General features: G+C 38.4%; 1 protein-coding gene across 2 annotated transcripts; it reads right to left on the bottom strand.

Moving 5' to 3' along the window:
* Positions 1–7,937: 7,937 nt before the first annotated feature.
* Positions 7,938–15,430, bottom strand: LOC121398033. Of its 2 annotated transcripts, none has more exons than XM_041576437.1 (4): positions 15,267–15,429; positions 11,068–11,382; positions 9,383–10,027; positions 7,938–8,371 (listed from the first exon to the last, which is right to left on the bottom strand). In XM_041576437.1, the coding sequence occupies exons 2-4, from the start codon at positions 11,345–11,347 to the stop codon at positions 8,280–8,282; spliced, it is 1,017 nt and encodes a 338-aa protein (XP_041432371.1). In that variant the 5' UTR covers positions 11,348–11,382; positions 15,267–15,429; the 3' UTR covers positions 7,938–8,279. The 2 variants fall into 2 exon arrangements, with proteins under 2 accessions (XP_041432371.1, XP_041432370.1); XM_041576436.1 differs by having other exon boundaries at positions 8,286–8,371; positions 9,222–10,027; positions 15,267–15,430.
* Between the last annotated feature and the right edge of the window lie 1,236 nt (positions 15,431–16,666).

The raw sequence follows: 16,666 nt of genomic DNA, 5'->3' as shown, positions 1-16,666 counted from the left end.
AAACCTCATTTTAACAAAGTATATTGGGTCCTCAGTGATATTTTATTAAAATATATAATAATATTATTATTATTAATAATAACAACAACAAAATTACCTGAATGGAGAAACATATAAAATGATACAATGCTTATTTAATTACAGATGTTAGTATAGGCACTATATCAATATAATTTGTGAAATGTGAATTAATTCATTCCACTTTAGTCCTGCTAATCCTCAATTGCATAATTATGAAGTTCAGTTTACCGTACATTAGGGTAATAAATAGATGAATCCAACAGGTAATTCTTTCACTGATTTCTACTTAACAACGAGACAGAGAAGTAAGTTTTTACCTGTGAATGGCTTTCCCAGAAACAATGATTTAGAAGATGCGCTCTCGCTGTTCATCAGTAAATGGAGATTTTCTTTTTTTTTTATTCTGTTAGATAAATAAAAAAGAAAATCACTTTTCACTTCCAATTAACAAATACAGTATGATGCAGAATTAAAATGTATTTCACTAACAATAATAAAAAAAAAATCTATATAATTTCTATCTATATAAAAGAAAAACTTGAAGACAGCACAAACATAGCACAATACAAATACATTTGGTATAGACTCTGCATTTAAATTATTTAAGAAATGTTAGCAGTGTATCAAGAAATATTCAAAATTGGATTTTCAAAGGAGAAGGAATGGTATAATCACTAGGACGTGCCAATATGTTCGGCACCACTCAGTTATTATAATCGCTTATCTGATATCTTGGACTGGTGATAAGTTTGTTTAAAACTGCATTAGCCCACGGTATTTATGTAGAAGCTCATTTGCCACAATCTTCTTCTTTTCTCTAGTCTTGGTCAGGCACATGTGCAGTAGAGTGAAAATTGTCTTTTTGTGTATAAGTTTGTTAAAGTTTTCCTGACTGGACCAGAAAGAACAGAAAACAAAACAGACAACAGAGTAACATGAAGAAAATGGTGAAGATGACCTTCTACAGAGTTACCATTTTTTGTGAAGTTTTCAGCCAATAAAGCAAAAGCCTGGAATGTCAGGTAAGCAATTATAATGACTGATGGCCCCTTACGTTTTTGTTCTATTTGTTTTCCATTAAATTAAACATATTGTGTGAAAATGACGAATGTGCAAGTGTATTATATGGCAGGGACATGCCTTCCCCTCATTTGAAACTACGACAGGGACTTGAGAGGATCTATAGGAAGCACCAATATAGTGGCTTTTTTTTTAAGATAATCATAATTTGTAGTCCAAAGTAAAACCAGCCACCATATGTTATTAATTATTACCTACAAGATTGTATTAGTTATTATTAGTTAAATGCTGTGTCTTCTTTTAATGGTTTTGTTTTTTGCCCCACAATTAATATTAGCTTCCATTCAACTCAACGAGACCCATACGAGACCCATGCTTATGAAATCTGGCTGTTGGGTGTAACAATAGGGCTGGCTCTCACATGGGCACCTCCAGTGAGGAAGTTTTTTGAAAGCTCTTGACTTCATAAAATCCCCTTCAGTTCATCAACCATAGAGACCTAGTGATATGGCTCCCAATCCATTCTCCCTGGTACTGAGGATCCACCCCTTTCAATATTTGGAAAAAAGAATTAAAAATGTTTAATTGTACATAGGACTTTGAAATGCGTTTCTGCACATTCAAAATGATTAATGAACTACAAAACCTTCATAATTCATAGAATTTTCAAAAACGCTTTTTAATAATTTTGCGAATTTCAAGGGACAGAAATTAAACAACTTCAATCAAATCATAATACAAATCAAGGCACAAAGAAAACACATACAATAGGCATGAAATGCGTAAGGCTTCTGCTGTGATGTTTTTGCTACAATAAAAAAAAATATATTTTTTTACTACATCAAATTTTGGGAGTGTGGTCTGGTATGTGCCAGCCCTTCATTATAATCCATCTGTTTACATAACCCCTTCATCAGTTGGTCCACCAACCAATTCTTTTGGTTTTTAAGCGCGCGCAGGGGGAGAGGACTATGGTACAATTGCAGAGTGTAGATCCCTTTCAGACAAAGTTTACACTTCTGTTGTATATGCATCTGCCAGATATTTCTTAATGTATTGCTACTCAACAGGAAGCCTGTGGGTAAGATAAGTTCTGCATAGTGATGGGCGAATTTGCGCCGTTTTGCTTCGCCGAAAAATGTGCGAATTTCGCACGAAATTTGCAAAACGGCGAAAAATTCGCAAAACGGCGCCAGCGTCTCGTTTTTGAAGCCGGCGCCCGTTTTTTTTACGCCGGCGCCCGTTTTTGGTGCCGGCGTCCGTTTTTTCGGAAAATTTTTTTTTGACGCCGGCGAATTTTTTACGCGAATTATCGCGGGCCTTTCATGAATTTATTCGCTGGCGGCGAAACGCGCAAATTCGCCGCGAATTTGCGCCTGGCGAATAAATTCGCCCATCACTAGTTCTGCATTGAAGCAGATATGCTCTCTCCATTTACCACCAAACTGTTGTATTCTTCCTCTCGTTTTCCATAGCAAAGAAATCAAAATTAAGTAAACCCATTTATCATGTAAAGCATTATAATTGGGCAGAATAAGCCTCCCTTTTGCTAGAAAATAACAGGCTGCGCATGTAACCATAAGAAGTTGCCTCCAAGCTTTAATCATGAACATTTTGCCTGTATGTGAGGGAATATAAATTCTAGGAGGGTTTTCCACATTAAAGTTTAACACAATCTGGCTGTTTCGCCAGTTACATATATAAATAATACACAATAGCCATGACCATCCTGTAAATTATATCCTTATAAACGGCTCTTAGTGATGTCATCGGATATAATCTGAGGTTAGTGATGTCATTTCTGTCACATCACTCACTTGTGTATTATAATAAATTAATTACCCCTGTTGCAAAATATGAGGATATTATATGTCACCTCAGAGTACCATGAACTGTATAAAAATGTCAGCCTTCGACAAAGTGCTTTTATATGGTCATGGAACTCCTCGGTAACTTATTAAATCCTTATACGTTATCTGTCTCAAAATGATCCATAAATAATATTATCTTCCATTCAACTAAACAAGACCTGAAAGCGATTGGGTATAATGATCAGGCTCGCTCTCACCTGGGCACCTTCAATGACAAAGATTTTTTCGATTCCTTTACTTCATAAGTTTCCCCTCGTGCCTCAGCAAAAGAGACCTAAAGAAATGGATCCCTAGCTTTTATATCCTACCCATGAAATCCCTCCCCATGACATGGGGAACCACCTCTTCTAGAACCCCACCCCCTGGCATTGGGAACCACCCCTTCTAGAACTTTCCATACTTAAAGACACAATTTTTTTTAAGTCACAATATACTAATACTAGTATATACTATACTATTCTAAATGCTTTTATTTTGCAATAATATCATAGAAAAATTTCAATAGGATGTGTTTCTTTGGAAAATTAATGTTACCGTTGATTTATTGAGCTCAGGGTGCAGATCTCGCAGCATGCTTCCAGCCCACTCCCCCTCCCGTTCCCCATGCAAGCTCGGCCATAGATGCTTCCTGACAGGCATTCAGACTTGGCTACAAAGAATAAATGCTGCATCCTCCATCCCTCTCCCTGCACCATCTCATAAAAACTGATAAATCACTCTCTGAAGTCTCTGACTTTAAAGAATGTGTCAAACTTACTTCCGGATTAAACTGGAAATTAAGTCGTCGCCACATCGCCTTTTGAAGTTTTGCCCATAAATCAGTGGTAATGTTATTTATTTAAAAACCACTTATGATATTGTAATTTTTTAAAGAAACATATTAATAAAGGTATTTAGAAGGATTCAATGTAAAGAAAACATTTATGTTACTGTTCCTTAAAGTAACTCACTGAATCATACAGCCATGTAGTAGCCAAATATCCCCCTTATACTGGAGAACCACCCCTTCTAGATCCCCTGACACTGAGGAACCACCCCTTCTAGAAACTTCTGTGCTAAAATGATTCCCTGTATCATATGGCCATCTAGTGGCCAAATATATAAACTGAATTAAACAAATAAAACAATACACACGATTTACCCAATGTTATTTGCTGTAACATGTAAAGGTGGCCATACACGGGCCGATAAAAGCTGCCGACAGACCGAGTCGGCAGCTTATTGGCCCGTGTATGGGGGGCCCCCGACGGGCTTCCCCGATCGAGATCTGGCCGGAAGTCGGCCAGATCTCGATCGGATGGGGTTAAAAATCCCGTCGGATCGCGGCCGCATCTGTTCGTTGATGCGGTCCCGCGATCCGACCGCCCGTTTGCGAACGTGAAGGATCCGATCATTGGGCCCTAGGGCCCACGATCGGATCAGCCCGATATTGCCCACCTCAAGGTGGGCATATCGGAGGGAGATCCGCTCGTTTGGCGACATCGCCAAACGAGCGGATCTATCCGTGTATGGCCACCTTAAGACTTGCAACTGAGAGCCCTAATAGTTGACACAGTTTCAGGTCAGCACATGATAAGCTAACAGACCATCCACATCCTGTCTAGAGACCATCCACAATTAATATTAGCTTCCATTCAACTCAACGAGACCCATGCTTATGAAATCTGGCTGTTGGGTGTAACAATAGGGCTGGCTCTCACATGGGCACCTCCAGTGAGGAAGTTTTTTGCAAGCTCTTGACTTCATAAAATCCCCTTCAGTTCATCAACCAAAGAGACCTAGTGATATGGCTCCCAATCCATTCTCCCTGGTACTGAGGATCCACCCCTTCTAGAACTTTCTGTATTAAAGTATTTATCTGTATAATACAGTCATTTTGTGGTCAAATGTAGAGACTGAGGTAGCCATTAAACAATACATACTATTTACCCAAAATTCAAGTTAGTTTATTTCTCTAGTTACAAAAAAAAAAAGAAAATTCACAGGTTGAAAATAGCATTTTTCTGATTCCAGTTATTTTTGTGTTTTTTTTTTATGCGAGTCGTGTTTTTTCAAGATTTCAATATTTGGAAAAAAAATAATTAAAAATGTTTAATTCTCCATATCAATTTTAAATGCTTTTCTGCAAATTCAAAATGATTTAGTGAATGACAAAACCTTCATAATTCATAGAATTTTCAAAAACGCTTTTTAATAATTTTGCAAATTTCAAGGGACAGAAATAAAACAACTTCAAACAAATCATAATACAAATCAAGGCACAAAGAAAACACATACAATCAAGGTATAGGTAGAAATAGTCAATAAAAGTTGTATTCTAGACAGATTATGGGGAAATGGGTTTTGATTGAGCAATTAACCCCTTCATTGGTTATAGAAGGGTGATGGATCATAGTTGCTATCAGCCTAGGACATTAAGCACATTAAGGACTTTACAACAACAAGTTAGCCAGAGAAGCCATTGCTTTCATGTAAGTGTGCTACCTTCTCTTACACAAGGGAATCAATAGACACTGAGGGACCCTGGACCCACCACTACCTCCAGAGGTGGAGGTAGACCAAGGGTTCAAAAAGCAATCTCTCGCCACAGCAAACTTGTGCCAAAAGAATCAGGAGCACCAATGATTTGCTTGGATGGAAATATCACCAGCTGGATTTTTAAGTGCAATTGTGTCTGATTCACATCAAAACGTTGACAATTATGCAAGAATTATTGGGCGCAATAGCATCATGCCCATTGCCCCATTTGAACAGTAATGAATCTGAATAATGCGGATTACACTTCATTGTGGATTAAACAACATGGCGATTGCTTCAGAAACAGAATCAGCCAGTGCTTGGGAAAGAATTGAGCATTTGCAGGGATAGGGTTATTAGCCCTGATGAAGCTTTTCTTTAACTGATAGTAGGGGGGTTGATGACATTCAAATTGACTTTTGGGGGAACATAGACTGCATTGCAGTGCTTGTCAACAACAGATAACGGTGTTATATGTGTACGATTACTATTTAAAATGATGCTTTGGGGCATATTCATCAAAGAAAGACATTAGAGCTTTTCACATTCCCCCAAAATTAAATTCTGTTGCTCTCAGTTCATTTCATTGCAAGCTTGGGTTTATTACCCTTAATTATTAGGCTGCATCTTTTATATGAATGCAACAGTTATGGATGCATAGACATGGAGTCATTTGCTCCCTTCACCCATAATTCCTTATGTGAAGGCTACAGTCTTTATCTTTTGATTTTAAGGTAGTGCTATATGTGTAGCATGAGGTATGAGAATACTGTTGGCTTTCAGAAAGCTTCTATGCTGTGCAGTTTTGTAAAAAATGTCACCACTCATGAAAACATGAATGTTGCAAATCGGGGGGAATATTTTGCTCGTCCCTAATGTGTAACATCTAATACCTGAAAGGTTGTATCTGTTATTTGAGAACCTACACCTAAACTATTTATCTGCAACTTATGAGGTCTTCATTCTCAAGTTCTGTAGATAGAGACAGTAGTCTAAATAAGGCCCCTATGGAAAACACAGCCATATTTGATTTTTTTAACAGAAGTTTCAGTAGGCAGAGACAAGCAGCATTGGGAAAGAAGAAAAGTTTGGGGGGGGGTTCTCCTGGGGTGAGGTAATGCTTCCGATTTATCTATTTATGCAGTGATATTACTGGCTTATCTGGGGTTAATGGCTTCTCATTAGCCATCTCTGCAGGAGACTTACTGGTATATCTAGAGCAGGGATCCCCAACCTTTTGAAACCATGAGCAACATTCAGAAGTAAAAGGAGTTGGGGAGCAACACTAGCATGAAAAATGTTCTTGGGGTGCCAAATAAGGGCTGTGATTGGCCATTTGGTAGCCCCTATGTGGATTATCAACCTACATTGAGGCCTTGTTTGGCAGTACATCTGGTTTTACGCAACCAAAACTTGCCTCCAAGACTGGAATTAAAAAATAAGCTCCTGCTTTGAGGCCACTGAGAGCAACATCCAAGGGGTTGGGGAGCAACATGTTGCTCACAAGCTACTGGTTGGGGATCACTGATCTAGAGTTAATGGAGTTCTCGTTGTCCGTTTCTGCAGCGATCTTCCTAGCATGTCTGGGGTTAATGGAGTTCTCATTAGCCATTTCTGCAGTGATCTTACAGGTAAATCTAGAGTTAATGGGGTTCTCATTGGACATTTCTGCAGCGATCTTCCTGGCATGTCTGGGGCTAATGGAGTTCTCATTGGCCATTGGAAGGTATGCATCTGCCAGCCAGAGTGTGCTGCTCCATTAGCCCTCTGAGGGGAGCAGCCCCCCATGTTAGTCTACAGGGCGGGAGGTTCCCATACTGTACTTACACAGCTGAAAATAGCCTCAAGAGGCTTGAGAAAAGGCAAGAGTAAGCCTGAAACGTTGCCTGGTTGTTTGACCTAATAAATTCAAGTTTTCACTTTTTGCAACAAATAGGTGCTGCAGCGTTATTTTTTTCCTGTAGAATATGGAGCTAAAGGCTGTAGATAGGTAGAGTAGAAATAAGAGAGAGTAGTGGCCCTTACAGCAGCGAGCAAGTCATTTACTACTTTAGTAAGGTCTGTTACTATAGATTTGTAAGGGCGGAATTCATTAAGATCAGTCTATAATTCTCAAATTTCTAAATTGGACCAGTTCATGAGCAAATGCACAAGTATTATGATGCATGATGTATTTGATACATTTGTCTAGAATCGCATGGAAGCTTGAGCCTGACCATTGTTATTCTAGACCAGTGGTCCCCAACCAGTAGCTCGTGAGCAACATGTTGCTCTCCAACCCCTTTGATGTTGCTCCCAGTGGCCTCACAGCAGATGCTTATATTTTAATTCCAGGCTTGGAGGCAAGTTTTGGTTTCATAAAAACCAGGTGTACTGCCAAACAGAGTCTCAATGTAGGTTGACAAGCCACATAGGGGCTGCCAAATGACCAATCACAGCCCTTATTTGGCACCCCGAGAACATTATTCATGCTTGTGTTGCTCCCCAAGTCCTTTTACTTCTGAATGTTGCTCACGGCTTCAAAAGGTTGGGGATCCCTGTTCTAGACAAATGTCTCTAATGGGGAGGTGAGTAGAAGATGGTGTTGGTTTAGTCTATTAACTTAAAATGGTTTCAAATGGTTTAAGGCTAATCAGAACAGTAAATACACCCTCAGTTTTTGTTTTAATACAAACTGACTCTTTTATTTCTGTCGATTTCTGCCACAAGTATTGTGTGATGTGACAAACATCTCAATTGATTAAATACTTCCTTGTCTGTAAGGACAGCCAGATAAGAGCCAATACTTGTGAAAATATTGAAGCTGCTGGGAAACCTTCATAGTTTTTGTATACCGATATCAACAAGCTACTATCCCCAGTAGTACTTAGAGATAAAATCCAGGAGGTCAGTTGCATTTATTAGTAGCGTGTACATTTGAGGCTTCAAAATGGGGAGAGAATCTGGAAGAAACAAGGGGGGAGGGGTATAAAATATTAATATTCTCATCTTTGAACCCTGCCAAATGGACAGATTTATCAAAGTGCGACATTAGAGTTTAACACAGTAAAATCCCACCACTCTCTGTTTATTCATATGGGCTTATTAGAGGGGCATTTATCAATGGGTAAAATGTGCCTCTAAAAACCCCATAGGAATAAATAGAGAGTGGTGGGATTTTACTGTGGTGAGTTAAACTGAACAATAACATAAAGCAACGATGTACAGTATTTTGGATGTTAGCATGGAGCATAAGAAGTAAAAAATGATGTGCAAAAGTATGTGCTCACCAGCCCACAACTGGTGACATTCCTTTTCGCAAAACTTTGTGCTTTCACACTTGATAAATTGCCATATATTTTTTTTAAAAATGGCAGTGGTGTAATTACACCTGGCAAAACGACAATATGCTTGTGAATGCAAAGTTAATATTGGAGAGTTTACAAAGGTTCTTCAATTGTACATAGAAATAGATAATATGCCCCAATGGTTCTACAGATTGACTAAAACCAGATCAATAATATAAATGAGGATATGACTATGAAGATTTTCATTCATCCAGGTCATAGTATATCTAGTATAGGTCAATCTAAAAACAACTGGACTTGCTGAGTAATCAATGAAGACGTTTCACTACTCATCCGAGCAGCTTCTTCAGTTCAACTGAAGAAGCTGCTCGGATGAGTAGTGAAACGTCTTCATTGATTACTCAGCAAGTCCAGTTGTTTTTAGATTGACCTATACTAGATATAATATAAATGAGGGCATTTACACTATATAAGTATTTAAAAGGAGCTTGTGTTAACAATTTACCGATGTTTATTTGAGATCAATCCAGCCTGTAGTTGTTAGAGTGGCCAAAAGAGGATTAATTGCTTTTCTTATCTCTCTATCAACATCATTTACCAATGGAAATTGCTGGTGCACCTCTTTTGTTATAGCAAGATGCAGGTTTTTTGGAATGGCATTTTTACCTCCATATCCATCAAAGTTAGTGTTTTGGTGCCATGTTACGTATGTCTCATACTGCACAAAGTGCTGGAATAAAAGTTTGGTGTAGAATTGTGGCTTGTTTTTGCTGTGTTTCTCTATAAGTTCACGCTTTCCTTTCTTCAGTGCTGGCAGTTTAAGGTCTTGCAGTGGCTTCCCCTTTTGGCGAATACGCTTAATATTAGGCTTTTTGGTAAGGCCTGTTAAAGGCTTGTTACTGATATTTTGAATGACATTGTTTTCTCTTTGCTGGTTCTTATGTTCAGTGGATACCACGTTATGTACAGGAATATAAAAACTTTCATCTTTTAACATGTTGGTAGAGTCTGTTGAAGGTCCAACGCTGTAAAATGTTTCTTTCGAGACAGGTCCAATGTTGATTTCTGGAGTGGAATTAAGATTGGTTTCTTCAGCGTGTGCAGTTGCATGGCTTGTATGGTCTGTGATCCCTGGAGCATCCAACAAACCCACTTCTAGATTACTTCCACGACTGCTTATTTGACTTTTTCCAACTGCTCTGTCATTTAAGTGACCCCCATCACGGTTTGCACCCTCAGAATTTTTTTCTGTTTGTCGTTGTTCCTTGTGATGTTTGTGCTTCGGAGTTGTGCTCCGTGAATTCAAGTTTTCTAAAGAAAAGAGAAAATGAAATGTAACTAACTTGAATTCGAAGTCATAATTGCTTAACACTTAATTAAACTTATTAGAAGGTTTTAATTAACCAAGCAAGTTCTTTTAATCAGCACAAGCACTTTATATCTATTAATTGATTGGTTTACGATATAATTTAGATAATTAATTTACTCGAGAGTGCGGGGGCTTTTACTATATTTTTCTCATTTTTCAATAGCAATTACAAATTTCTCATTAGGAATTGTTTATCAGTCTTCTATAAAGCTATTACAGATATGGGTTTTATTATACAGAATGCTTAAATCATTTAAACATTACATAAATCCAATAGGGTGTTTTGCCACCACTATAGATTATAGGGGCTGTGAACCCAGCCATAATACCATCCCACAGTGTCCTCTATTTTTATATAGGTGTTGCCATAAAACATAATTATAGGTGCAAGAAAATTCACCAACAAGGATTTGACTGATCAATAACTTAAAATCAGCTAGGTTTTTCATTGGAGAATTTTTTTGCATTTTAAAGCAGTCACTGGATGTGGAGATTTGGAGAAACGTTTTGGGAAAGTTTTATTGTGAAATATTGCTTTAAGAACAACCCTGATGCTGCTGGACTACAGCTCCCAGCATGCCTCAACTTTCATTATATGTTACATTATTTTAGAATTTGTAGTCCAGCAACAACTGAATAAAGTTGGACTGAGCAGTGCAGTGCAGCAGGGTTTACTACCCCTTTAAACTATCTTATCCATAATATAATCCCAACAGTCCCAGTAGATGTTACAGTAACACCAGTAGTGACTATTCAGTACTTCACTTGTGACTTCTAGTACAGTGCCCTGGCTGCCTATTTTTGGCTGCCCTTCTTCCTTTTTTCTACATGTAGCTGTTTAATTAGTAAATAGATAAAATGTATTTAAATATTTAAAGAAATGATGTTGCAGCTTAGGAGGGTGGCAAGTATATAAGTATATAAGTGTGAGAGGAACTGTAGAGCAAGAGATCTCCTTATCATTAGAGAACATTGTACTTACTTCTGTTTAATTCTGTTTCCAAGTCTAGACTGGCCTGTCTTTCGTTGATATCTTTCAGCACTTTCATTACAATTTGTGGTCCATGCTTTGTTGTGTAGTATCTGATTATGTTATAAACCACGGTTGGTGGATCTGCCTCTTCTAATATATTCCATGGGATTCTTTCAAGTCGTTTTGGTAAATCACAGTTGTTGAGCTTTCTTCTAAAAGATGTAAAGCTGCTATTCGATAGATTCTCCAGTGTTGCCAGTATTTTCTCAATTTTCCCTTTAGCAGTCATCTTCTATTCAATGTTTATCTCTCTGTCTAGGTGATCTGTTTTGTATCAAAGCAAAACTGAGATTAATACAGACGCATAAAACAACACAACATGTGAATCACAATATAAATCAATGTATCAGCCATGACAATCAAAGCATTAAATCAGTCTAGAAATAAAAAATGATGTCTAGCTAACTAATATTCCTTTAGTAAAGTTCATACTTGGAGTGTTTATATTGGACTCCAAAGTATTATGGAAATGGTCCTTGAAAGCATTTGCTACAACGCTCACTTTATAATGTTCCCTTAGTCCTTTAAATACAGAGTTTTTTCTCTATCTATCAGTGTCATGGTGCTTCTACCCTTATAAATAATTGTTTAATTTATTGATACATTATAAGAGCTGTCTAATGCCCATTTTGGAGTTTGAGCCAGCATAAAAGCTGAATAGTTAGTAAACAAATGGATTAAACTGCAGGCACATGTTTCATCTCACTGACTGGTAGAAGCTGCCTTTGACTAGCTGCTGGGATTAGTCAGAGGAAGAAATGGTGGGGCAGTGGTACAAGAGACCGATTTTATCAATTAAATATAATATCAACATTAATAACTACTGGAGAACCACGGGGGAATTTTATGTAGAGCACAGATCTCCATCTTACCAAAATGTAACTGTTACTAAAGTACTATACATTAAAGGGGATATAAAGTCATCCCATTTTGTTAGAATCCCTAAAAAAGTAAATTTCCAATATTCATGCATTATTTTTTGTGTCTTCAGCTCTAATCGGCAATCCCAGCCAGCCCTACCTGAACTGTTCAAGAAAAGTAGGCAGACGCCAGCTGTTCTGTTCTCTCAGTACAGCTGGAGCCTGTTGGAACAAAGCCTACACAGATAGCTACTAGCATACTTGCTTTCGATTGGCTCCTACTGTACACGGGGGACTGTGCAGTAGGCAGGGTCAGACTGGGCCGGCGGGATACCTGGAAAAAACCCAGTGGGCCCCGCTAGCCCAGATCAGCACCCACATCCACAATATGAAGGCTTCTTAATGGCGCAACCTCTCTTTGTTCGGGTGGTCACGGCAAAAACATTTCGCACATGCACACAAGCGCTGCTTGCCATTGGGAGGAGAAAGTGATGGAGGAGTGGGGAGAGCAATGGAGAGGTGGGTGACAGAGGGAAGGAAGGGGAGTGACTGAGGTGTGCAGAGTAGTTGTAGCTAGTAGACAATTTTAGAGGTAGCTGCCCAGTGCATCCTATCATTGCACCCTAGGCAGCTGTCTCTTCAGCTACCCCTAGTTCTGGCCCTGAAAGTAACTAAAATATTGCTCACAGTTTGTGTTCTACCTATAGCAAACATGCTGTACCCCCTTTCATAGTGCCCACCATAAGTTGTGGGATGAGTAATAATGCAGAACCAATCCAGTAGGAATACGAAAACCTTGAAATTCTTTTTTTGTAAGAATTGTTGTGCGATTAGAAACCCCCCCCCAGAAAGATTTTACAGTTTCTAAAAGATGGCTCCCAACTGACTTCTACATGATCTTGTTTTGGACTTTTAGATGACGTTTTGTATTAGAGATGTTGTGGTTTTTACACAATAACTTTTTGGGTGGTTTAGAGCAATTGGTTAAGTACATGATCGCTAAAACATTTGACTGGGGAAAATTAAAAAACTCTGAACATTAAAGGATAAGTAAACCTTTAAAATAAGTGGATGTAATATTGACGAGGGGGCTATTCTAAGCAGTTTTGTCATTTACATTGATTATTACTTCTATTTCATTCCAAGATATTAAAATGAACAAAATAATACATGTACAGTTAAAATGAATGAATTTTGTTACAACAGCGCCCACCAGTCGGACCAGCAAGTAGTCAAGGAAGTTGTCAGGAGAAAGAAAGAGGCTGCTCTGATGTTATTCTGCTTAGGAAAACAATTTGAAACCTTTTTTGTGGTGAGCACAACTTTCCCTTGATTGTTATAGTTCTACAGGAGCAGTGAGTGACCAGCTCCATGTTGTAGCTCCCACCCCTCCCAGCTATAGTCAGGTGATCCCACTGGTGTCTAATAAAAGGGCAGCCAAGTTTGGGAGGTTTACTTTGAAAGCAGCAAGTTAAGTTGCAGGTAAAACTTAGTCCCTGTGTAAAATGTATAATGAAGCAATAGAATTCTTAAAGGGGACCTGTCACCCTTAGAAATAATTTCAAATTCTTTTCTATCATGTTAGTTGAGCAAAATAAACTTTACTTACACTGTATTTATTATTTAAATTTTGTTTCCTTCTGTTTTGGAATTATACAATCACAGCAAGCAGGCAGCAGCCATTTTGTGGACACGGTTATTAAGGGAAATTGTGTATGAACCAGAATGAGGGACCTAATGTCCATCTGCAGTGCGGTACACAATTATAGAGCCTGAGGAGGGAAGGGGGAATTGGAGGAGAGCAGTGACATGTAGGAAGTGCTGAATGGAAAGTGAAAGTAATTGACTGCCCCTCCTCTATGCCACAGGCATAGAGGTGGGGCAGGTAATATTTGATTGACAGTTTAGATATTTAAACACCTTTATAACAGGTATGGATGTTTTAATGAAAAAAAATGTTGGGGTTCCATATTTAATTTGGAAAGGACTTCATTATGCAGTTTTTTATGTGTAGGTGACAGGTCCACTTTAATGAATCAGATAAAATTGAGTGTAGGACTGGCCAGAAATGGGATGACTTTGACGTAGTTGTTCAGCTTAAATATATTGCAATATATGGACAAACAATCCCTGTTTAAGGGTAAGGCATTTTTAGTAGCTTAAGGCACAAAATATCTCAAGGTCCTAAATATATTGGTTATGGGTTGAGTTCATAGGACTTCATGTATTTGTGCAGTAATTTGGCAAGAGAAAAGACTGAGAGCTTCTGTGGGCATCTTCAAGGGGACGCAAACTCTTCTGCACTGCACTGCTCAACCAAACTTTACTCAGTTGTTGCTGGACTACAAATCCCTGAATAATATAACATGTAATGAAGGTTGAGGCATGCTGGGAGCTGTAGTCCGGCAACATCAGGGTTTAGTCCAGCAACATCAGGGTCTATTCTTAAAGGGGCAAGTCTCCTTCAATTTAACTTTTAATATATTATAGAATGGCCAATTCTAAGCAATCTTTCAATTGGTCCTCATGATTTATTATTTATAGTTATTTTTTTGCCTTCTTCTTCTGACTCTTTCAAGCTTTCAAATGGGGGTCAATGACCACATCTAAAAGCAAATGCTCTGTAAGGCTACAAATGTATTGTTATTGCTACTTTTATTACAAAGAAACAATTCCATAATAATCTCTATATGTAAGATAACAGCAAGATGCCTGACATGGTGCTGGGAATCAGCATTCTCATTGGTCAGTTCTTTTGCATTTATAATGAAGTTTTTGATTGATAGAATCACCCCCTCCCCCCAGCAGCCTATCAGAACAATGGGAAGGTAACCAGATAACAGCTCCCTAACACAAGATAACAGCTGCCTGGTAGATCTAAGAACAGCACTCAATAGTAAAATCCAGGTCCCACTGAGACACATTCAGTTACATTGAGTAGGAGAAACAACAGCCTGCCAGAAAGCAGTTCCATCCTAAAGTGCTGGCTCTTTCTGAAATCACATGACCAGGCAAAATGAGCTGAGATGCACCTACACACCAATATTACAACTAAATACACTTGTTGGTTCAGGAATTGCATTTTATATTGTAGAATGAATTATTTTCAGTATATACAGTGCAATTTGGAAAAGAATTATAAAATCATGACAGAATCCCTTTAATCTTTCTTTCCTTTCCCAGGCTGGTATTTCTCTTCATTCTTTGGAAAGAATGTGCTTATTTAATCACACAATTCCCTGAAACAACAATTCTGATGGTAACAAAGAATAAGGGTAAAGATTTTACCTGGTCGTTTCTCTTCTTAGAAGTTCTGATCAGCCGCCTCTCTCGCCCCAGTCTGCTGGTACAAAAGTATTTCCTAGATTTTCTTTATAACTTCGCGCCTTTTTTCTAACCCAGCCCTCCCCCGCTTGGACTAAATATAGCACAATAGATAAGAAACCTAGCAAAACTGCCATTCAGTTTACTGCACTTGCACTTACATTCTTTTATGACATTTACTGGCACACATGGAATTCAAACCTTGACTGTCATAATTAATATTTAACTTGTAGTTTATCTGAGTAAACCCCTGATTATCACATTATCTTTACATTTCCTTCATTATTCATACAGGCCTGGAGTCAAGCTTTTATTAAAAAGGCCGCACTGGACTTTTCTAATACAAAATGGCAGTTCTCTTGGTATCCAAGAGGTACATAGTTACATAGTTAAATTGAGTTGAAAAAAGACCAAAGTTTATCAAGGTCAACCCCTCCAAATGAAAACCAGCATTCATATATAAATATACTCATACCAAACCCTCCATACACTAACATAAATGATATATACCCATATCTACACTAACTATAGAGTTTAGTATCACAATAGCCTTTGTATTATGTCTGTCCAAGAAATCATCCAAGCCTCTCTTATAGTCATTAACTGAATCAGCATCACAACATCACCCGGCAGTGCATTCCCCAACCTCACTGTCCTGACTGTGATGAACCCCCTACTCTGTTCCTTTAAATGAAACTTCTTTTCCTCTAGTCTGAAGGGGAGGCCTCTGGTACGTGATTCTCTTTATGGGTAAAAAGGTCCCCTGCTATTTGTCTATAATGTCCTCTAATGTACTTGTAAAGTCTAATCATGTCCCCTCACAAGCGCCTTTTTTCCAGAGAAAACAACCCCAACCTTGACAGTCTCCCCTCATAATTTAACTCTTCCCTCCCTCTAACCAGTTTAGTTGCACTTAGTCTCTGCACTCTCTCCAGCTCATTTATATCCCTCTTAAGGACTGGACAGTAAAAATTAGTGTAACATTTTACAGTTCTGTGAATTCTAATAGTGCTTTATATAAAATGTTGCAAATACAGATAAAGATAGGTACAGTAGGTGTAAGTCTCCCTGCTATAGTTCCAGGACACAAATAAGCACTCACCCCAAATCTCCCCCTAACTGACCTTCAGGCTGGGCCCCCTTAGCTCATAACAAGGTTACAGATATATAGAAACATTGGGGTGTCATCCTGCTATAGTTCCAGGGGTACCCAGGGTACAAATAATCACTCACCCCAAATCTCCCCCTAACTGGCCTTCAGGCTGGGCCCCCTTAGCTCATAACAAGGTTACAGATATATAGAAACACTGGGGTAACAGTCACTCTGCTATAGTTCCAGGGGTACCCAGGGCACAAATAAGCAC

This window comes from Xenopus laevis, chromosome 9_10L (assembly GCF_017654675.1).
Source record: "Xenopus laevis strain J_2021 chromosome 9_10L, Xenopus_laevis_v10.1, whole genome shotgun sequence".
NCBI classification, from domain to species: domain Eukaryota; kingdom Metazoa; phylum Chordata; class Amphibia; order Anura; family Pipidae; genus Xenopus; species Xenopus laevis.
The sequence above is the reverse complement of the archived record's forward strand: the minus strand, read 5'-3'. Positions and strand labels throughout refer to the sequence as shown.